Raw genomic sequence first — 22,460 nt, forward strand, 5'->3', positions numbered from 1 at the left:
TGCTGGGGGCCGAGCATTGTATGGCCCTTTAGTGTGCCATCAGCACTGCCCTCTGAAGGACTCGGGCAAAATGATTATAATGAGGAATGACAGGAAAAACCTCTGGCATCTGTGCCACGTGAATCACTCCCAAGGCACGTTCACACTCATCTCTCCTTTTTGTCGTCGTCTGCAGAACTTCTGTCTTGGGAGGGATCACCATCCCCATTCTGCAGACACCCGAGGCTCAGGGGCAAAGGGTAGCTTTGCCCGAGATCCCGCCGCTACAAAACAGCGAGCTCAGATTCGATCTGGGGCCGTCCTGAGGTGGGAGAGCTGCCATCTCTGTTGAAGCTTCTGGGTCTGGAGCTTGCTGCTTGCTAAAAACTGAAATTCCAAAATTCAGGTCCTATACTCGGTCTGGTGATTCCAGCCCCGTGGAGGAAGCTCAGGCCACTGGCACTGTCCAGGTTCAGGTCCTCATCATCTCTTTCCCTCTCTGTCCATCCACATCCTCTCCTCCAGGGCCCAGAGGACATCCCGTCTCATATAAAGCCACAGCTATTTCTACGGCACTTTATCCGCGGCTGGGTATTGTGCCAGGCTCTGTGGGAGACAGAGAAGGGCAAGACCTGCCCCAGGGGTTCCTGTCTGGTGGGAAGACACGAAGAGCTTACTTTGGTGATGGCACAAGGTACTTGAACTTTCTTTCCCCCCAAATAAATGGTCCTAACCTCACTCCTTTAATTGACTGGAACAGGTTCCCATGCTGTGTGGGCTGCCCCAGGAGACCCCCTCCACTGGCACATATAAAGTGAGTCATAATATTTTCACAGACATTACAAAGTAATCCGATTTTCTTTTTCTTGTTTGTCACTGTGACACCTGTCGATGGATTCCTAGCATCCTCTGGAAGGGGGGAGTGCCGGGGATTAAAAAGTCAGTACAGAAAGGAACTCAGGAAGAAGAGAAACAAGGAGAAGCCATTTACAATTTGTCAAGATATGAGCCCTAAGCCCCAATTTTAAAGGGGAAGAAACCTCCCCAGACAAAATACAATCATGTAGTAAGTTAATTAACACAGAATTGGCTCAGGCAAGCCATGAAGGGATTTCACAAGGCAATACATAATTAATTCCAAATGAATGATTCAAATAACAACTGTTTTAGGAGCTCAGAAAAAAAGGGCAAAATTTGTGAGCTGGGATTGTCTGGGCAAGCTGCCTGGAAAGGACGAATTAGAGCTGGGCCTAGAAGATGGGGAGGACAAGGCAGAAAAGAGGGTCTAGGCGTCTTGCCGTCACCTGGGAGGAGAGACCAGAGTGGGCTGGGGGTCAGGAGCCTCATGCGACATCTGGCCATGTAAATTCCTTACAAGGCACTCACACCTGTTTCTCCTTTTTATTTTTTTTAAAGATTGGTCCTGAGCTAACACCTGTTGCCAATCTTTTTTCCCCTTTCCTTCTTCTCCCCAAACCTCCCCATACATAGCTGTATATTCTAGTTGTAGGTCCTTCTGGTTGTGCTATGTAGGACCCTGCCTCAGCGTGGTTTGATGAACAGTATGGGGTCTGTGCCCAGGATCTGAACCAAAGAAACCCTGGGCCACCGAAGTGGAGCACGCCAACTTAACCACTCGGCCACGGGGCCAGCCCCCGTTTCTCCGTTTGCTCTTGACCTTCACAAGTACCTGTCAGGAGGATCACTGTCCCCAGTCTATAGATACCTGAAGTTCAGAGTCAGCCAGTGACTTGCCCAAGATCACCCAGCTACAAAATGGCAGAATCTGGGCCTGAGGGAGGACTCTCGTGGGGTGGAAGAGCCACAGGCCATGTTAAAGTATCTGGGTTTGGAGGCTGTACTTTACAAAACTGAGATCCTGGCTCGCAAACAGGGATGGAGGCTCCGGCCCTCGCTCTGCCACCAAAAACCTCTGAGACAAGAGGAAACTGCTTTTCTGAGCCTCAGTTTCCTTAGCTGCACAATGTGGCTGCCAAGACTTGTTCTCCTCCCACAGGCTTGTGGTGAACTTTAAAATCCTGTGAAAGTGATCCGAACCACAGCACAGTGGGTACATGGGAAAGTCGTTGCTCTTGTGGCATTCTGCACATCTACTGAGACTCAGATTAGCTCCCTAAGGAGGGAGTGGGATGGGACTCCCATCAGGCTCTGGAATATGTAGATAATCATCTTTCTGCATCTTTCCTTCCTCAGCTGCCCCTGGGGGCAGCTAGAGAAGAAGCTGGACAGGCCTGGGCTCATGCTACCTGCATGAGGTGGATGCCAGGGCTGTGGCTCTGGGAGCACTAACCCCCTCCAGGGAACCCACTTTACACAATAGCAGAGGCAGCAGAGGTTGGCAGGGAGACGAGATTTGGACTCCTCGGCAGGGAGGCACTGATGGCATTTCCTGAGCCTCAGGTATGCGGGGTCTGTACTCCAGGGGAGCTGCTCCTCAGGACTAAGGAGGGGGATGGGGTGTAAGGAGTCTTTCAGCAAATACCATAGAAAGCATCTGCCTCGATGCTCTTAGTTTGCAGGCGGGGAAAGGAGGCACCAATCTGTCGTTAACAGCAGAGCCACTGAACACAAGTGTGCAAGCGTTGAAAGGGCACTGGCCTAGGCGGCAGGAGTCTCAGGGTCAAGATCTGGATCTTATACCAACTATGGGTAGCTCTGGACAAAATCCGTTCCCTCTCTGGCACTTAGTTTCCTGCTCTGCAAAAGTAGGGTTAGGCTGACATCTCGAAGGGTCCTTCCAGCTCTGACACTGTCATTTTAGTAGACGAGTCACAGCACCCAAGGACGGGGTGCTGTAAACGTGAAAGGGAAGGTCTCGGTGTTTGTAGTTCACCGAACTTCGCCAGAGGGCCAAAGATGCTTCCGTTGCCACGGTAACCGCCCAGCCGGCGTGGTCTCCAGCGTCCCGCTGAGGAAGCTGGGAAAAACCCTGCCCTTACCAAGATGGCGGCGGCCACAGGGCAAGAGGCGGGGTTGAGCGTTGTCTCCTGTCCAGACCTTTCCTCTGTTTCCGCTTTTTCATGCTAACGGCGAGCTTCCGTTAATACTTGTTCTCTTTCCTGGTTCTGGGAGCTCCGGGAGCCGGGGAGAGAGGAATTGCCTGCAGGGATTGGGGCAAATACCCAGGCGGGGAAGGCGGGACTTCCGTGTCCTGCCGGAAGTGACGCCACAGTCGCGGCCGCCGACAGGTGGAACGGCAGGTGGGTTCAGGTGCCAGCCTGGCCGGGACCTGGCAGGGGGACCGACGCTTCCGGTGAGCGACAGAGGCAGCTCCCAAGGGCCTGAGACCCCTGGGGCGGGCTCTGGAACCTGAGCCCACCGCCCTGGCGTGGAGCTCCCCCCTGTACCTAGTAAGAATCACCTCCCCACGCCCCCACCCCGGGACTCCTCCATCCTCCACGGGGGACGGGGAGGGCCCGCTCTCCCAAGTCGCCGGGGCTGGGGTTGGCATCCAGGCACTTCGGCTCCCTAAACCCTGCGCTCTTTTCTCTCGCGGATCCAGTTCCCCATTCCTCTGCCGAGCTGGACAGTTATCCAGCCCACCTCAACTCTCGGAACCATGTTTGCAGACTTGGACTATGATATCGAAGAGGATAAACTGTGAGTATTTTGTTCCCCCAAGTCCCAAGAGTGCAAGAGCCCCAGGTCCCCAGACTGTTGCTTCTCAGCGGGGAATTAGGTCTTGTACCAGCAGAAATGGACCCTGACCTTCCAGGAGCTCACTGTCTGCAGGGGGCTCTGGGTGGGTTGACAGATGATTACAATTCAGGGCCGTAAGGGCGCTATGGAGAACCACCTGGCTGCAGGGAGAGCAGAGCAGATGGAGCAGTGCCTCTGCTCGGGTGTTCAGGGAAGGCTTCACAGAGGAGGCAGCAATTGAGCCAGGTTCTGAAGGATGGATAGGGATATCATAAACATACCTTCCTCCCCAGTATCGATGATTAGTGGGACAGATTTTCAAAAATCAAGTTAGTCTCATTAGAATATATTCTCCCTCAGAGCAAGGATGGGGTCCAATGTTTTTCTGTGTCCTCAGGACTCAGAAAGGTGCTCGACATCAATAGGTTGTTAGCGAATGTTTGCTGAATGAATAAGGGAATAAATGAGAATATTTACCACAAAACATAAATAAGTGCTAATTTATAGTGAAAACTGAGAGGTAATTGAGTAGAGCAATTGAGACATGGATGACAGATAGTTTAACAGGAGAAGGCTTCCTGGAGGAGGTGGCCATGATATTCCATACGTGCCTGAGAAGGTGACAAGGACAGAGTCTGACTCAAATCTCAGAGGTAGAATGAAGGAAACTGGAGGGGACCTATTTTTATGGGGTGCCTGCTCTGGGCTGCGTTGGTGGTAAGTGCCTTCCATGCACTTTCTTACAAGAACTTTGATAAAGCAGCCGTTTTTATCCATACCATTTTGTGAATGAGGAAGCTGAGATGCAGCGAGGGTGACTTATCCAAGTCCCGTGGCTGATAAATGACGCGGCTGGGATTTGACCCCACATCTGGGTGACTCTAAGAGCTGTGCACGTCCCAGCACAAAATGCCGTCTTTTTGGCCAGGTGAGAACGAGAAAAGGCTGTGCGGCGTTTGCAGTCTCTCAGGGATTGTGGATGACCTGTCTCCTGCCCCGTTTCCTCCACTCGTCTTCCTCGGGACATTCAGCTTCCTGTGCTTCTCTTTTTAGCGGAATCCCCACTGTGCCTGGGAAGGTGACCCTGCAGAAGGATGCTCAGAACCTCATCGGGATCAGCATTGGAGGAGGAGCCCAGTACTGCCCCTGCCTCTATATCGTCCAGGTATTGGGCGCTTTGGAGGCGGGAGGAAGGGCCTGGGAGGGGCGAGCCACCTCCCTACTTGGGCGTGACACAGGCAGGTTCATTTCTCCAGTCTGCAGAGCTGGCTTCTTTTCATTCTTGACGATGATCCCCTCTCAGTAGGTCTGCCCTTGTTTTTCTCTTCATTTCAGTCTATTCTTTTCCGTCTCAGCATTTATCAGCATCTGTAATCATGGCTTTGCTCACTGGTTGGTGTATATCTCGCTACTTTTCCAGAGTCTTCGCAATATGAGGGCAGGATCGCGGTTCGCTCGTCCATTGCGGTCAGCACCTAGTACAATGCCTGGCGTAGAGTGGACCTTCAGTAAAAGTGTCTTTAATCAACAAAACCATCAGCCTTGGTTGCTAGCACAAGGGAAGTATAGTAGAAAGACAAGCTGTGAAATAATAATGGACTAACTTAAATACAAGTTTCCCTGCTTGTTAGCAAGTTGCTTACCCTCTCTGGGCCTCAGTTTCCTCACCTGGAAAGTGGAGATGTAAAATACGGAGATGTGAGCATCTTTGGGTTGTTGGGAAGACCATACAAAACGACATAGCACGAGGCCTGGCGCTACTAAATCGTAGCTGCTGTTGTCTTTATGGCGGTTGTTCACTTTCCCAGGTGATCTGCCAGCGGTAAGGTACGAGTTTGTGGCCCTTGTGGAAGCAGCTGCCCCGGTGATGCTCTGCCAGCCGTGTCAGGCGTGGTGACAGTTTTCTTCCCCTTGTGGCTGGTCGGAGTAGGGGCCTTTCTACAGGCTTGGAAGGACGCTTGCCACCTCCGACGTAAACTTGACCTGGGTTCTACCCTGTTCTGACCTCTCAGCGAGTAGCCAGTGGTGGCAGATGGGAAAATGCAGTCTCTCTGAGGATCTTGCAAAAGAGTCACTTCTAGGCCGTGAAGACAGACGTTCCCAGGATCTGGTCTTGCCTCAGGGGCTGCCTTCCCGAGCCATTTGGCCTCCTCTGACCCTGGGGGTGTTGGGGGCCTCCCCCAGGCCCGGCTTCCCTGCCATGTCATGGTCCTGCTCAGTCTCTGCCGCCTCCCCTCCTCACCTGTTGGGGCCAGGTTTGCTTAGCATGAACCACGATTATAAAAGAATAGAATTGCTTTTTAAAAATTCGATTTAATTTTTGTCAAAGACTTTCTGACTTGCTTGAACAAGTCGAGAGCACGCGAAGGCCTCTGTCACATGGTAGCAATCCGCTGCTCCACCCCTCCTCACCCCCTCCCAGCAGCACCACCACTTTATGCTCTTAGCTGTTTCTTCAGCTGTGAACTTCCTTTTTTCTCCGTAAGACACTTATCCTGTTAGTTCTCGATCTGTCACTTGTAAATGTCCATTGACTTTTCCCAGTCCAGTAGATGAGAATTCAGCTCTCTTCTGAAACCGTTCTGCTTCCTCTCACTCCATCTTCCCAGCATAGTGATTGTGTGATTTCTGGCTCTCAGTGTCAGTGCAGCTAGAGTGCAGGATATTTTGTCCAGGACATGTCTGCTGAGGGCCTGGCCAGGCCCTAGGGATAAGGAAGTAAAAAACACAGACCCAGCCTCGCAGAGCTCAGTGTAGGAGGATGGTAGCATGCTGCTTTACACACCGAGCTTAGCGTGCTCTATGGTTGTGCTTTTCTTTTTTTAATTAAGGTCATAATAGTTTATAACATTGTGAAATTTCAGTTGCACATTATTATTTGTCAGTCACTATACATATGTGCCCCCTTACCCCTTATGCCACCTCCCAACCCCCTTCCCCTGGTAACCGCTAATCCGTTCTCTTTGTCCATGTGTTTATCTTCCACGTATGAGTGAAATCATACTGTGTTTCTTTTTCTCTGTCTGGCTTATTTCGCTTAACATAATACCCTCCAGGTCATCCATGTTGTTGCAAATGGGACGATTTTGTCTTTTTTTATGGCTGAGTAGTATTCCATTGTATATATATACCATGTCTTCTTTTTTTTTTTAAATTTTTTTTCCTTTTTCTCCCCAAAGCCCCCCAGTACATAGTTGTATATTCTTCGTTGTAGGTCCTTCTAGTTGCGGCATGTGGGACGCTGCCTCAGCGTGGCTTGATGAGCAGTGCCATGTCCGCGCCCAGGATTCGAACCAACGAAACACTGGGCCGCCTGCAGCGGAGCGCGCGAACTTAACCACTCGGCCACGGGGCCGGCCCCTATACCACATCTTCTTTATCCATTTATCAGTCGATGGGCGCTTAGGTTGCTTCCATGTCTTGGCTATTGTGAATAATGCTGCAATGAACATAGGGGTGCATGGGTCTCTTTGAATTGCTGATTTCAAGTTGTTTGGATAAATACCCAGTAGTGGGATTGCTGGGTTATATGGTAGTTCTATTTTTAGTTTTTTGAGGAATCTCCATACTGTTTTCCATAGTGGCTGCACAAGTTTGCGTTCCCACCAGCAGTGTATGAGGGTTCCTTTTTCTCTGCAACCTCTCCAACATTTGTTTTTGTTATTTTAGCCATTCTAATGGGTGTAAGGAGATATCTTAGTGTAGTTTTGATTTGCATTTCCCTGACGATCAGTGATGATGAGCGTCTTTTCATGTGCCTATTGGCCGTCCGTGTATCTTCTTTGGAGAAATGTCTGTTCATGTCTCCTGCCCATTTTTTGATCAGGTTGTTTGATTTTTTGTTGTTGAGTTGTGTGAGGTCTTTATATATTAGAGAGATTAACCCTTTTTAGGATATATGATTTGCAAATATGTTTTCCCAGTTGGTGGGTTGTGTTTTTGTTTCAATCCTGTTTTCCCTTGCTTTGAAGAAGCTCTTTAGTCTGATGAAGTCCCATTTGTTTATTCTTTCTATTGTGTCCCTTGTCTGGGAAGACATGGTGTCCAAAAAGATCCTTTTAAGACTGATGTCAAAGAGTGTACTGCCTATATTTTCTTCTAGAAGCCCTATGGTTTCAGGTCTTACCTTTAGGTCTTTGATCCATTTTGAGTTTATTTTTGTGGATGGTGAAAAAGAATGGTCAATTTTCATTCTTTTACATGTGGCTTTCCAGTTTTCTCAGCACCATTTGTTGAAAAGACTTTGTTTTCTCCATTGTATATTCTCAGCTCCTTTGTCGAAGATTAGCTGTCCTTAGATGTGTGGTTTTATTTCTGGGCTTTCAATTCTGTTCCATTGATCTGTGCACCTGTTTTTGTACCAGTACCATGCTGTTTTGATTACTGTAGCTTTGTAGTATGTTTTGAAGTCAGGGATTGTGATGCCTCCAACTTTGTTCTTTTTTCTCAGGATTGCTTTAGCAATTTGGGGTCTTTTGTTGCCCCATGTGAATTTTAGCATTCTTTGTTCTATTTCTGTGAAGAATATCATTGGGATTCTGATTGGGATGGTGTTGAATCTGTAGATTGCTTTAGGTAGTATGGACGTTTTAACTATGTTTATTCTTCCAATCCACGTGCACAGAATGTCTTTCCATCTCTTTATGTCGTCATCAGTTTCTTTCGGGACAGTCTTGCAGTTTTCATTGTATAGGTCCTTCACTTCCTTGGTTAAATTTATTCCAAGATATTTTATTCTATTTGTTGCGATCGTGAATGGCATTGTGTTCTTGAGTTCTCCTTCTGTTAGTTCATTACTAGAGTGTAGAAATGCTACTGACTTATGTAAGTTGATTTTGTACCATCCAACTTTGCTGTAATTATTGATTACTTCTAGTAGCTTTCTGATGGGTTTTTTAGGGTTTTCTATATATAAGATCATGTTGTCTGCTAACAGCGAGAGTTTCACTTCTTCACTCCCTATTTGGATTCCTTTTATTTCTTTTTCCTGCCTAATTGCTCTGGCCAAAACCTCCAGTACTGTGTTGCATAAGAGTGGTGAGAGTGAGTGTCATTGTCTTGTTCCTGTTCTCTGAGGGATGGTGTTCAGTTTTTCCCCAGTGAGTATGATGTGGGCTGTGGGTTTGTCATATATGGCCTTTATTATGTTGAGGTGGTTTGTTATTTTGAGGAACCTCTGTTTCTTTTCTTAACTCAGTCTTTTCTTTTCTTTTTTCTTTAAAGTAATTTGTTGGTTTTTTCCCTTTATTTTCAGTATATTTTCCTCAGTCAAACATTTCCCATCATCTCTCTGTTTCCCCCTGTGGTCTTTTCTCCTTGAGCTTCCCCTTCCCCGTTTGGTGGAGCACATCCTGCTGTAGTGTTCTGAGAAAGGCTGCATGGGAGGTAAATTTTTTGAGACCTCGTGTCTCTGAAAGTGCCATTATTCTGTCATTCTCATATTCCTTTCAGTTGACACTTGGGCAGGTCACATTCAAAATGAATGTCAAATTTGAAAATACTTGTCACTGAGAAATTCAATGCCGTCCTTTCATTATCTTCTGCCGTCAGCACTGTCGCTGTGTCTGATGATGGCGTTCTTGTTTGCGATCCTGAATTTGTCATGTGTTGTATTCTTTCTTAGGAACTTCTTCTTGTCCCTGGCATTCTGAAGAGTTACGATGATGGCTCTTGGCACGGATCTTTTTCTGTCCCTTGTGCTGGAGCCTCAGGGCAGGTTCCCTGGGGACCCTGTGTCTTTGTCTTCCGTCAAAGTCTCATATAGTATCTCTCATGACGTCCTGCTTTGCACAGTTCCCTCTGTGGAACTCCTGTTGGTGGAATGTTGGGCTTCCTGAATCGATCTTCTAATATTCTTTTTCTTTTTTTCTGATTGTCCATCTCTTTTTCACTTTCCTCTGCTTGGTTTCCATGGCTTCTTTGGCATTTTTAATTTCAATTATATTCTGCATTTCTAAGAGATCTTTCCTATTTTCAAATCGATCCTTTTACATCACCCTATTCTTGTTTTTCTGATCACTGTGAAGATGTTAATTATGGCTTTCTTTTGTTTTTGTGTCGTTCCTGCTTTGTTTCTCTTTCCTGTGGCTCCTTTTCCTGCTTGGTGTTTTTCCTGTGGGAGCCTTTGTTCAAGTGCCCAGTAATCCTCTCCCGTCTGGATTTAAGAGGGGGCCTCACGCTCACTGCAGTGTTGGGAAGTTCTGTGTTCAGGCCGCACCAGCGAGGGGTTTCCCTGTGGGGCAGTCAGGCATCAGATGAGCTGTGGGGCATCTCCCAGGGTCCCCACATGGAGCCTTTCCAATGGAGCCATTCAGAGTGGGGTCCTCCAGTCTCCTGAGAGGGGCAGTAGGTCTGGTTGCTGGCACTCTGGAGACCCCGCTGGGGTTAAAGGGCTTTGAGACTCACTCTTCATCTCCCATCTCGTAACCCCTAACCCCTTCAGTCCAGGGCCTCACTTCTGCCTCCTTCGGTCCCGGGCCCCAGAGTCAGGAGCTTCTCCGGGAAATAAGCCCCCATCTTCCCCTCGAGAAGGAGCAGTGGGGGCTGTGTGGGCGGGAGGAGGACTGCAGTTGAGTCCATCCCCCTGCTTTTACACCTTGCCCTCCACCCACCCTCGCAGCTGTTTCCAGAGGTCCACTTCCTGACCTTCTGGCAGTTTCTAGCAAAGATTAGATCCCCCTTGTTAACCCCCCTGTGCACGCCCTTGGATTCCCACCGTTCCGTCTTCCAAAAACAGTTAAACATCTCTCGTTGTGGTCTCCCTGACCATTCATTATTGTGTTTTTAGTGTACTTCTGGAAGGTATCAGGCATTTATCTTATTTGTTTCATTTTTTTCCTCGTAATCTTATCTATATGAAACATTATGAAGTGTTCTTCCCACATGCTTTGTGTAGAAAATGTGGAAACTGAAGCTGAGCTGGAGGGGAGGCAGCATCAGACGGCCACTGCTAAGAGTTTGGGTGTCTCTCCTGGTGGTTTTTCTGGATCTGATGTTGGTGTTCTGTGTCCATCTGTGTACCCACTCAGGGAGCCCACTTCCCTGCCCCCGAGTCTCACTCACGCGTCTGACCTTTGACAGACACACTGGCCTCACACAGCCAGTGACCGCAGACCCGGTTGAAAGGGTCGCTTGGAAAGGGGCTCCTGGGCTCGGCAGGGCCCTTGCTCTCCGGGCCTGAGGAGAGTGCAGGAATGGGCAAGAGGCGCTTTGGGGCTCCGAGTCAGCTCAGAGCGGCCTTTTTGGGAAAATCTATTAAAGAAATGACTTCGGAGAAGGAAACACCCAGATGGGTGTGTGAGGTTTGGTGTATCTGATGTTAGAAAAGGAAATCTCATCAGTTTGAATTTGCCTTCTGTCCTCCTTCCCGTGCCCCTAAGAAAGTGGGGTGGTCATTGCCATCTGTTCCGGCGCCGTGTGCCCTTGCCCTTCTCTCGCACCACGAAAGAGGTTGGAGCCAGTATGGGTTGGGGTGGAAGGAACGACCGTCTCCTGCCAGGTCTCTTCTCACTTCTCCCTATTCTCCCCCCGCCGCCCTCCTTGTGCCTCCACAGGTGTTTGACAATACTCCAGCAGCCCTGGACGGCACGGTGGCAGCTGGCGATGAGATCACCGGTGTCAATGGCAGGTCGATCAAAGGAAAAACTAAGGTGGAGGTGGCAAAGATGATTCAGGAGGTGAAGGTAAGGGCTGCTGTGGGAGTGGGGACACAGAGGCCGCCAGGCCACTTCAGAGACCTCCAGCCTTCGGAGGCCCCAGCAGGCCTGGAAGGGGCCTGGCCCTCTCACTGGTCCCTGCCTCGGCGCATCAGGGCCCGGGCCACACTCCAGCCTCCCTCAGTTTCTCCTGCCTTCATGGCATAAATACCGATATGCTCCAGGACTTGTGCTGGGCCTTGGTGACAGAGTGGGTCCCCGTCCTTGAGCTCCCAGGGGAGCTGTCAGAGTCAGAGCCACGCCTCAGGGTGAGCCAGTGTGTCCCCATCTGGGCTGGAACTGAAGCTAGAAGCCCCAGGCCAACCTTCCTGGGTGAGTGACACCCAGTCAATGGCAGCTGGGCCATGCTGGGCCTTGGAGAGCGTAAGAGGGAAAGAGGAGCCCCCTTCCCCATCCTTATAGGAACTTTCAGTCCAGTGGGTCTTCCTGGGCTCACAGACCCTGAGGGACCCTCCTGGGCTCTGGGGCAGCTCCCAGGCTGGCGGCCAGTCTTCTCTTCAGACCGCAATCTCCTGTTCCCTGCTCCCCCCGCCACCAGCTACTCCAGACCAAGGCCTCTCCCCACAGGGTGTCTCCCTCCCTGAGCGCAGGCAGCGCCCAGCTGGAAGCAAGCGCAGTTCTATTGCCATTTCCTAGATTCTGCTGCTTGTAACTCCTGGGAAACCAAAACAGTGAAGGAGGTGCAAAGCCAGAGGAGGATTTAAAAGGCTTGGAGTCAGGGGCCGCGCCTGTAACTGAGCTCGGCTGTGCTTTAGCTCCCCCACCTCATCCACCCAAACCTCTCCTCACCCCGTCCATCCTCTGCGTCTTAAAGACCTGGTGCCAGCGTCCCTTACAGTCCCTCTTTCTCACCTTAGCCCAGGGCCAGCGGCTTCTCCCCTTCTCCCCTTCCTTCTCCTCCTCTGCTCCAGCTGCTCTGGGTTTACTGCCCCGGGCATTTCCTCTTGGGCAGAGGAGCTCACCATGGAAAGCAGGTGACTGTGTTTCACTCTGGTACAGAATGGGGGTGTGTGTGCCCCTTCTGGATCCCCTTGCTCGCCACCTCACCGTCTCTGCCCCTCAGAACCCTCGTCCTCTGTGGCCTGTCTCCCGCCAGCCCTCACATTGCCCATGAGGACCAGAGCTCTTCATGTGTGTGCACAGCTCCCATGTCTGGGTGCCGGGCAGGGGTTACTGTCCCCATTTTACTGGTGCCCAGAGGGAGGGAGGAATTGCTTGTGGTCTCACAGCTGGACCAGAACCAGGTCTGCCTCCCACGGAGTGCCCTTCCTCGACCCCCCAGCGGCTCTGGGTGGTCCCCCGGGCAGGTGTGCTGCCGCCTGAGAGAGCTCTGTGCATCTGACTCTGACTGCGTCGGGCTATTTTGGTTCCCTTCAGAACTCAGTTTTGAAATCCTCTTTTGTATTTGAATGGATTCAGTCCCAAGTTCAAGGGTCTTAGGATTGCAAGGACGAGAGTGACTGTGGTGGCCTCACGTGGGCTGGGAAGGCTTCTCGGGAGAAGCCGGCTCCTCTCTCCCCGTCACTAGAATGCGATTTGTGTAATTCCCTGCTTTGCATCCGTCTCCCTTGCTGGCCTTGGGCCTTCGGGGCTGGGGCTGCCCCTGCCCCCGCACCTTGGCACCCAGCCCCTGGCACAGAGAAAGTGCTCGGAAATGTTGGTTGAGTGGAAGGAGGGACTCCTGAGGATGGGGGTGATTTAGAGCACAGGAGAAGGTACTCTGTGTGGGAAAAATGACATAGCAAAGGTTTGGAGTGTGGCCTGATGGGGAGGGCTGGGGCACCTGATCTGGCTGGAGTATAGGACATCAGAGACCGCCAGGCTGTGAGCTCTGTGACAGCAGGGACCATGTCTGCTCTTGTCCCTGCTGATTCCTCAGGGCCTGGCACATAGTGACAGAAGGGAGGGACCTGGGAGCAGACTGGTCACAACACAGGGCCCTGTTCCAGCCCTCGGGCCGGCAGGCCTGAATTCATAGTTACTCCGGCTCCTTCCTGGGACTCAGGATCTCTCCTGACCAGAGCTGCTGGGGCAAACAGGCCTCCCCGGGGAAGGGGTTTGGGGTCCAGGAGATTCTGTTGCAACCCTGCCTGTCTTGCTTTTCTAGGGGGAGGTGACTATCCACTACAACAAGCTGCAGGCGGACCCCAAGCAGGGCATGTCCCTGGACATTGGTAAGCTGGGCCAGAGCAGTGCCGTCCGGTGGCCCCACAGGCCCCCAGCCCCTGTTCTGTCTCCTTATGACTGTGTGTCAATAGCCACGGGGCTGTGGTCTCTGACTTTTCTAGTGAAGCTGATCCCAAGGGCCTGGGAGGCCCAGGGGCGCTCTCCCTGCAGCTGTTCCCAGGAGCCCGTCCCTGGTTTGTCATGCCCCCTGCCACCTCCTCTTGGACTTTGCTGCTCTAGGGTTGTCCTTTGTAGGCCAGCCCCTCCGCTTTCCGCAGCCCAGGCCCTCGCCCTTCCGAGAGGGAGGGCAGTGCAGCCCTGGCCTGCGCCTCATGCACGTGTCACTCAGCCCTGGCCTCTTCCGCCACCACCTCCTCCCGGGAAGGTTCTAGGTCTGAGCTGGACCTCAGGCCTTGGGCAGAGGGTCACAGGCCAGCCCTCTGGCCGCAGCATGCCCTGGGACAAGTTGCCTCCTGCTGGAGACGCCAGACCTTGGCTCTATAGAAGCTTCAAGACTTAAGAGCTGGACAGTAGCTTTGAGGTCCCCTGGACCAGCCACCCCATTCCAGATTGGGCCTGAGACCCAGAGTGGGCTCTGTGTTCCCTGGGCGACCGCACACCCAGATCTCTCCGCAATCAAGTCCAGCATCCTTTTCCAACAGCCAGGGCCAGAGCCAGCTCCTGGTTTTTAAGGAAAGAGGCTGAGAGCAGATGGGGTCTGTCCTGGAGGTTCTTCCTCTAAAACCCTTTGGTCCCATCCTGGTCCCCTTCCAGGGACTAAGTATGTAACCATGTCTGCTACGACTGAGTCTGGGTCCGAGGTCGGTTGTCATTGGTGGTGTCTCTGCTCCCCTCGTGCGGGACCCCCAGGTCCAGCTGTGGAAGAGGGGAGGCAAGGAGGCTCTCCCTGCTTTACCGTCCACCAGCATGGAGCCTGGGGCAGTTGGGGCGTGCTATGACAGCCAGTGGCCCGGGCAGCAACGTAGTGTACCAGGCTTTTGGTCACACACTTTACATTTTAACCTCCCTCCAGGCTCCCAACACCTCCCTGAAGTAGAGAATGAACAGGGCATGGGGCCCACTGGACACTCCCCACCCGACATCCCAGTCCAGCGCCTTCTGCCCCTGGTGCTGCTCCCAGGGAGTCAGGATGAGGCTGGGGGCAGGGATGGCCTGGGAGCCCAGCTGCAGACTCCACCTCGCTCAGTACCTTTCTCCTCCGCTCCCAGTGTTGAAGAAGGTCAAGCATCGGCTGGTGGAGAACATGAGCTCGGGGACTGCGGACGCCCTGGGCCTGAGCCGGGCCATCTTGTGCAATGGTGAGCTCCCTCCTCCCACCCAGCTTGGGCGCTGGGGAGCTCAGGCCCAGGCTTCCAGGGGGAGGGGCATCCCAGCTATGCACCAAGCTGATGTGGGTCCGCTGGCCTGGCCTACCCTCTCCCTGTGGGGCCGATCCCCACCGTCTCTTTGCATCCCTGGAAGCCTCTCCAGCAGCCAGAGAGCATACACGGCAGTCAGCTAAGCCATCTTGCAGCCAGTGTCCCCCACCCCCAGGCAGGGATTCACAGGCACAGGTCACAGGCGGAGACAGACTCATGGTGCAGAGACGTCTCCTTCCGGTGCCGCCGCCCCCAGCTGCTCTCATGTAGCCAGGCCTGAGCCCCGCCCTTATTCCACCATGCGCCCCTCATCTCACCCCCTGCCCCAGCACACGCGCCCACACTGCCCGCCTCAGCCCGGGCCTTTCTCCAGGAGGTGGCGCTGCTGTCCTTGTCTCCGCTCTTCCTGCCCAGGGCTGGAGGTGGCTGCTGCCTCAGGCAGGGGGAAAGCCATGTACACGCACATTCACACCCACACATGCGTGTGCACACATGCTCTCTCCCTAGGGCAGCCGGTAGAACGCTTGGTCCTGCTCCCACCATCACCAGCCTGAGTGTATAAATAGCAGTAGCTCTGCCGTGTGTGTGGGGAGTGGATAAAAATACCTATACAAACTGTAGGCTCCACTGGGCACACTGGCTTTCTTGGCTGGGACGTGGGGGTGGGCTCTGAGCTTGTTCCAAGTGGTGTACAAAAGTGGTGGCTGCTATTTTCAGCCTCTTGGTGTCTATAAATCCCTGTTACTGTAGTTACCATGCGTCGAGATGAAATTAGAACTGGTTGTTGTGTTTTTTCCCCCTAAACCTTGCAATTTCCCCAGCCTTAAATAGGGTTTCTAAAATTGAAGCTGTCATGATGTCCCATGACCCAGCTAAAAACAGCAGCACGGTGCTTACGCGGCCCCTTCCCTGCCAGGCTGGCCGGGGGCCAAGGCTCCGGGGAGCCAGCCCTGGAGGCCAGTTGGGCAGCCGAAGCCTCCTGAAGACCTCCGAGGGGCTTCCTGCTTTCGCTGGAGCCCGAGCCTTCCTCCCAGCCGGCCTGACACACAGCTGCCTTCCCTGCCCAGAGAAAGGCGCAGACTCAGCCTCTGCTACTCCCGCTCTCCCCTTCTGCTCAGAAAACCTGACCCAGGTCAACACAGGAGACGGGGGTGTGGGGAGGCAGAAAGCACCCCAGCTCAGACAGCACCCAGCTGTGTGCCCCTGGGCAAGTTGCTTTACCTCTCTGTCCTTCAGTTTTCTCCCAGCCCCAAAGGCTCAATTGGAGGAAGGACTGAGCTCTGTGGAGGGAGCCTTGAGTGGTCCTGCTCTCAGCACAGTCCCTCAGGAAGGCCAGGCCCTGCCCTGGGGGGTGGCCGGGCAAGGAAGCCACTGACATGGGGCCCCTCCCCAGCAGTTGCTGCTCCCGGTGGGCAGGTGGGTGCAGACCTCCTCCCCATCGGAGCAGAGGAGGGTGGCGCTCACTGCTGAAGGGAGCCCTGAATGTTCTAGCTCCTCACTGCCCTGGCCCTTAGCTGTGTCCTGAGCTCCCTGCACGCCCCCTGCCCCACCCCAGTCTGGAATGCCCGCGCCGTCCCTGGCAATGCAGTCCTTCTCATTTCTAGCCCTCCAGGTGAGGCAGCCGCCCCTGCCCCTCAGTTACAGTCCTTCCTGTCACTGCCAGTCAGTGCCTGGCTGCTGTCTCCTCTGCTGGCCTGTGTTGGCCTAACACAGTAGGTGTCTGCACGCAGTAGGTACTTGATAAACACCCGTTAAGCAAATGAAGGTGGTCACCAAGGCGCGGTCCTCCGATGTGAGCTCTTCTCGAAGCCCTTCCTGAATTCCACCCCCCCGCCGCCCCCGAGTTGTTCTCCCTTCTGAGCCGTCACACTTGCACCTCCCATGGCAGGGGCTGCACTGAGCCTGCCTCAGAGTCGTTGTCCACACGTCTTGGCTCTCCTCTCTCTGACTGCCCTCCTCCTTAGCTGACAGCAGTGTTAGAAGTGCGGGGGGCCTTTACTGCCAGGCTGTGGGGCCAGCACAGGTGTGGCCTTGGGGAGGGCCCGACTGTTTCTCACTCGTGCCTTTTGGAAGCACCCATGTCCTCCCCTCTCTACCCCTTCAGTGTGCCCAGGCTGCAAGGGGCTTATTTCAGGAGCATCCTGAGGCGGCCTGCCTGTCCCCCACTTGCCTCTTGTTTGCCTATGCTGGGCTGTTTACACAATGCCTCTGAGCCCAGCTGACCCTGAGGTGCCACCCCCTCCCTGAGCCCCATTCGGTGCTGATCCTGGCTCTCCTCTGGGGGCTGCCTCTCCCCTCTCAAGCCGGGCTCAGCCTCTCCTGGCTCTCGTTCCTCACCCCTGGCTCGCCAAGACCGACTGACCGCCCCTTCTCTCCGACCCCCACAGATGGGCTTGTCAAGAGGCTCGAGGAGCTGGAGCGGACGGCTGAGCTGTATAAAGGTGGGCAGGCACACCACACTGGCACCTGGTGGTGGGTAGGGGTGACCTCGTCCAGAGATGCCCGGCACTGCTCTGCCTGGGGGTGGAGCTTGAGAGCCCTGCTCTGAAGATGGTGGCAATAGGGGGCAGGAGTGCCAGCCTACAAGATTCTAGGACCATAGCCATTAAGAATTATTAAGGGGAAAAAAGTCTTAAGACATACTTTTTCTGATTATAAAAGTTCTAGGGACTCATAAAAATTCAAATAATAGCACACGTAAACATCGGGGAGCCCCCAGAACCGCACTCTGCCGAGGCGTGAGGCTGTCGGAGGCCTTGCTCACCCTCTGCCCCGTGAAGTCTCGGCTCCGCTGTCTGATGGGGGCTCCTCACGGTGGGGCTGAGCCCCAGTGGGGCTGTGGGAAAAGTCGGTGAACCCAGTAACAGTGAGGGCCTCTGGTGGGGTTGGAGGCCATGTTGTGGGCCCGTGTGGTCCCCACCATGTGCCCACATCCTCCTTGGTCGTGTCTCTCCTACAGGGATGACAGAACACACCAAGAACCTTCTACGGGCTTTTTATGAGCTGTCGCAGACACACCGGGGTAAGGGCGCCCCAAACCTGCCGTGTGACCCTGGGAAAGCCCTTGCCGTGCTCTGGGCTCGGCGCCCCCATCCAGTGAGGGTGTGGCCAGCTCCTCCCTGGAGCTCCCTCACGCCTGTGCTCAGACAGACACCACAGCATCTGAGCTCGGGCCAGGTTCGGGCTGGGCATTGTCTAGATGCTGGGAGGTAGCAATAACGGGGGCCAGTGGCAAGCATCTAGACCAGCTCGTCTTCTTGGGGTGCAGTCACCCATCCAGCCCCGTCCCACGTGTCTGCACTGCCACTTACAGCATAGGAGCCCTGCCTTATTCATGGTCTCATTTCCCCCAGGTCTGTTAGCGGGGCAGGACGGCTACGGTTCACCCCGTTTTACAGTTGGGAAATTGAAGCCCCGACAGAAGAAATGGTCACATGGCTCCTTAGGGGCAGAGTGGCCTTAGGACCCAAGCGTCCAGATTCCAAGACCAGTGCACTGCCCTCAGACAACACCTCCCCCAACCTTGACCTGGCCTTCTCCCAGGGTCTGGTCACTCTGGGGAATGAGGGCCAGCTCCCTGTGGTGTAGACCCAGCTCCCTTGAGGTGCAGACCCAGCTCCCTTGTGCAGACCTTGGCCTCCAGCCTGCCATGCCCCCCACCCTGCTTCTACCCGTCAAATCCCTGGCTTCCCTGTTAAGGGTCGATTAGGGGCGGCCTTCAGGGCAAACTTGTCGTGCAGCCTTCGGGGACGTGTTCTCTGTGATCGGGGTGCGGGAGCCACAGCCGGCCGCGAGCGAGGCTTTTGTGAAGTTCGCCGATGCCCACCGCAGCATTGAGAAGTTCGGCATCCGGCTGCTGAAAACCATCAAGCCGGTAGGTCATGTCGAGTGCACGTGTGTCAGCAGGTGAGGGCAGTGAGGGGACAGTGTGGCATGCAGCAAGGGTCCTGCACTGGAGTCGCCACGCCTGGCTGCAGGTTCTGCTTGGTCGCCTACACAGCTGACTGTGGGTAAGTCACTCTGCTTCCTCAGCCTCGGCGTTGACCTCCAGCTGGTTTCTGGTCCTGGCTCCACCACTGAGTCTCGGCTTGCCCTTGGCCCGGCCTGTCTTCTCATCTTTGAGATGGACAAGGCCATCTGGGGGCGTCCTTTGGCTCTGACACCTGAGTCCGCTGGAAGGATTGATGCATCAGTGCCATTCTTTGTCACCCTGGACCCCCGTGCCCATGGGGGCCTAAGTGTCCGTCCCGTCTTCCCCTCCCAGATGCTGACGGACCTGAACACGTATCTCAACAAAGCCATCCCGGACACTCGCCTCACCATCAAGAAGTACCTGGACGTGAAGTTTGAGTACCTGGTGGGTGCTCTCCAGCTCTGGGGAGGGCCGCGTCTGGCCTGCTGGGCTGAGAGCCCACCTGGGGGTGGCCCCTCCCCCCTCAGTCGGCCACAGGATATCCAGCAGGAGGGGCCAGGGCCTCTGTCACGTCTGATTGAGGATGTAGGACCAGGGGTCTGGGGAGGTGCTGGGGACTCCAGCAGCAGCCTAGACCCCACCCCCACTGCCCAGAGGAGCCTCTGGGAGGCTGGGAGCCTGGGGTGGGCACAGCCCTCTCTGACCCCTTGGGAGTTTTTGGTCACTTTTAACAATGGGTTAAACTAGGTCAGTGGTTATAAAGTGGGTGCCAAGGGAGGTTAATGAGTTTTATGTTTATGTAATAATTCTGTGATCAAAGGAGTTGAGGAAAAATGCTCCACTAAGCAAGCCAAAGCTCTTTTGCTGCAGGACTTCTCAGAGCCTTTGAGAGGGCTGAGTGCAATCTGAGTCTTCAAGGGCCTTCCCAAGCTCTTTTGACCGTGGGACCCTTTTCTCCCCTGAGCATCCCTTGGGGCTTGAGTTTGATAAATGCTGGGCTGTCTCTCGGGTCCTCCCCACCCTCCCAGCTGAGGGCCCTTCCTGCCCGCAGCCACTCTGCCCTGGGCCTCCCCAAGCAGGGGCCAGTCTACTGAGGTGCCAGCCTCTCCCTGCTGTGTCTCAGCTGATCCAAGCTGGGGGTTTGCAGGGCCCAGGAGGCTGGGCATGGCAGCTCCTCTGGGTGGCCTAGGAGACTGGTGTGGGAGGGACTAGGGACATCAGGGTGGGCATCCAGGAGGTGCAGTGACTGACAGCCTGGCCTCACCTGTTCCTCAGTCATACTGCCTGAAGGTGAAGGAGATGGACGATGAGGAATACAGCTGCATCGTGAGTGTCACAGGGGTGGGGGCGCAGCCCTGGTGCTGGCAGGGCTCGGGGTACAAACTTCCCCTGGCTGCCTCACAGAGCCCCAAAAACGTCCTGGGTCTGCTGAGGACACCAGTTGGGTCGGGCCAGCCCAGGAGAGGCCGGGGGGACTGGGCCGGGCCCTTGTTTCTGGAGACTGGGGGCTGTCCATCCCCACCCCCAGCCCCTCTGGGCATCGGAGTGCGGGCCAGCCTGCTGTGGGACTGCTCCCAGGCCGCGCCCAGACCGGCCGCCCCCACCGCCTTTGTGAGGCCTTTGCGGGGAAAAACGATTTTCCTCACTCCTAAGAGGCATTTTTAATTTTTAATATTTTTGATGTCAGGATCCATCTCATGACTAAACGTCCATTTATTTAGTGAGGCGAGGGCTTGGCTTCTGTCCTCGCAAATCTCTTACTAGGTGCTTCCAGCAATCCCTGGCGGCTCAGACACCGGGAGCCCCGGGAGCTTTGAAAAGGGCTGGGTGGTGGCAGGGTACGAGCTGGTGGGCGGGCTCTGTAGCCCCCCTGCTCCCATCTGTCCCAGGGCAGCCTTCTGCCCGGCCTAGGGTCCCTGATGTGCTCCTTCCTGCCCCAGGCCCTAGGGGAGCCCCTGTACCGCGTGAGCACAGGCAACTACGAGTACCGCCTGATCCTGCGCTGCCGCCAGGAGGCCCGCGCCCGCTTCTCCCAGATGCGCAAGGACGTGCTGGAGAAGATGGAGCTGCTGGACCAGAAGCACGGTGAGGGATGTAGGCACTGGGGGCCTGAGGGGCACGCGCTACCTCAGTCAGTCCCTGTACTATCCTGGTGTGGTTGGTGGGTACCATCTTCTCCCCATCTCAGAGCTTGGAAAACTGCAGCCCAGGCAGGTGAAGTACTTACCTGGGGTCCCCGGGCAGGCCATGGCAGAGCTTTGAGTCAGACCTGAGGTGGAACGCCCTGGCAGGAGCCACCCACCTTCCTGGAGCCCGGCCTGGGTGGGCCTGCTCCATGCCCTGTGCAGTCCGCAGTCCACCCACCCTGGCAGGGCTCCTCCAGTCCCTGAACTAGAAGCTGGGAGACCTGGTTCTGTGTTGGGCCAGGCAGTCCTGGCCTTGCCCGCTCCTGGGACGGGACGGGTCAGTGAGGTGCATGATGGAAAGCCCAGGGGAGGGAGGCGGGCCCAGGCAGCCTTGGAGGGTCTTCTCTGCGTGGCAGGCAGCCGCGGCCACTGTGCGTCTGCCGGCCCTCCTGCCCCAGTCCAGGACATCGTGTTCCAGCTGCAGCGCTTCGTGTCCACCATGTCCAAGTACTACAACGACTGCTACGCGGTGCTGCGTGACGCTGACGTCTTCCCCATCGAGGTGGACCTGGCCCACACCACGCTGGCCTACGGCCTCAACCAGGACGAGTTCACCGATGGGGAGGACGAGGAGGACGAAGACGATGAGGACACAGCACCTGGGGAGCCGTCCAGGGATGCACAAGGGGCTGCCGGGCCCTTGGACAAGGGTGGGAGCTGGTGTGACTCCTGAGTGCCCCCGAGGGGTGCCGATCTGGGGGGTAGGGGCGTGGGAGGACGTCAGCCTGGGAGCGGGGGCAGGGCCACCGCACGACAGGGTGGCGCATAAAGGCCTGCTGGCTTGGGGCGCCTGCCTCCCTGCTACTCTGTCCTAGCACAATGAGCCCGGGCTCCTGCCCAGGAATGGCATGGGGGCTGTGGCCTGGCACCTGGACACCGGCCCCCTCTCCCTTCCCTGCCTCCCTGGCCAGATGGAGAGCTTGGTCTCGGGACCTGCCTTAGGAATTAGAGAGAGGGCAGAGAGGAGGAGGGGTTGGAGGTGGCAGGAAGTCCAGGACCCGTTCCTCATGGGCACCTCCACTGGCCCCACCTGGAGCCTCCTGGGAGCGGGGGCCCAGGATGGCCAGCTGAGGTTGGGGCCATGTGTCATGTGCCCCCTCACAGGCCCCGGGCCGGCCCCGCCCCAGTCCACACTCACACCTCGGCGGCCTTTATTTATTTATTCCCCTAGCTCAGCCCCTTCCCAGGGGGAGGGCTGGGTGCTGGGCCTGTATTGAATAAACACAAACCCAGATGGAGCCGGGCTCTTCGCAGTGGCCTCAGACCTTCCTCTCCTCGACAGCCCTCTGCCTCCCTGGTCACAATGGAGGGGGCGACAAGGCTTACTGACATTCCCTTTATATACATCACCTGTTCCTTACCGCGGCTCTGTGGATTAGCACTACTCTCCCCATTTACAGATGGGAAACTGAGGCTCAGAATAATCTTGCTCAAGGCCATACCAGGTACAAGGATAGAGTGG

General features: G+C 54.9%; 1 protein-coding gene across 4 annotated transcripts; it reads left to right on the forward strand.

Moving 5' to 3' along the window:
* Positions 1–504: 504 nt before the first annotated feature.
* PICK1 (protein interacting with PRKCA 1) lies at positions 505–22,236 on the forward strand. 4 transcript variants are annotated; one of them, XM_070253786.1, is made up of 14 exons: positions 505–673; positions 3,073–3,200; positions 3,503–3,600; positions 4,693–4,804; positions 11,193–11,321; positions 13,462–13,528; positions 14,750–14,839; positions 17,287–17,340; positions 17,859–17,921; positions 18,640–18,773; positions 19,164–19,256; positions 20,088–20,138; positions 20,753–20,897; positions 21,397–22,236. In XM_070253786.1, the coding sequence occupies exons 3-14, from the start codon at positions 3,560–3,562 to the stop codon at positions 21,669–21,671; spliced, it is 1,254 nt and encodes a 417-aa protein (XP_070109887.1). In that variant the 5' UTR covers positions 505–673; positions 3,073–3,200; positions 3,503–3,559; the 3' UTR covers positions 21,672–22,236. The 4 variants fall into 4 exon arrangements, with proteins under 4 accessions (XP_070109887.1, XP_001501339.1, XP_005606682.1 ...); XM_001501289.6 differs by lacking the exon at positions 505–673 and having other exon boundaries at positions 2,891–3,200; XM_005606625.4 differs by lacking the exon at positions 505–673 and having other exon boundaries at positions 3,140–3,253.
* The last annotated feature ends 224 nt before the right edge of the window (positions 22,237–22,460 follow it).

Source organism: Equus caballus, chromosome 28, assembly GCF_041296265.1.
Source record: "Equus caballus isolate H_3958 breed thoroughbred chromosome 28, TB-T2T, whole genome shotgun sequence".
Taxonomy (NCBI): domain Eukaryota; kingdom Metazoa; phylum Chordata; class Mammalia; order Perissodactyla; family Equidae; genus Equus; species Equus caballus.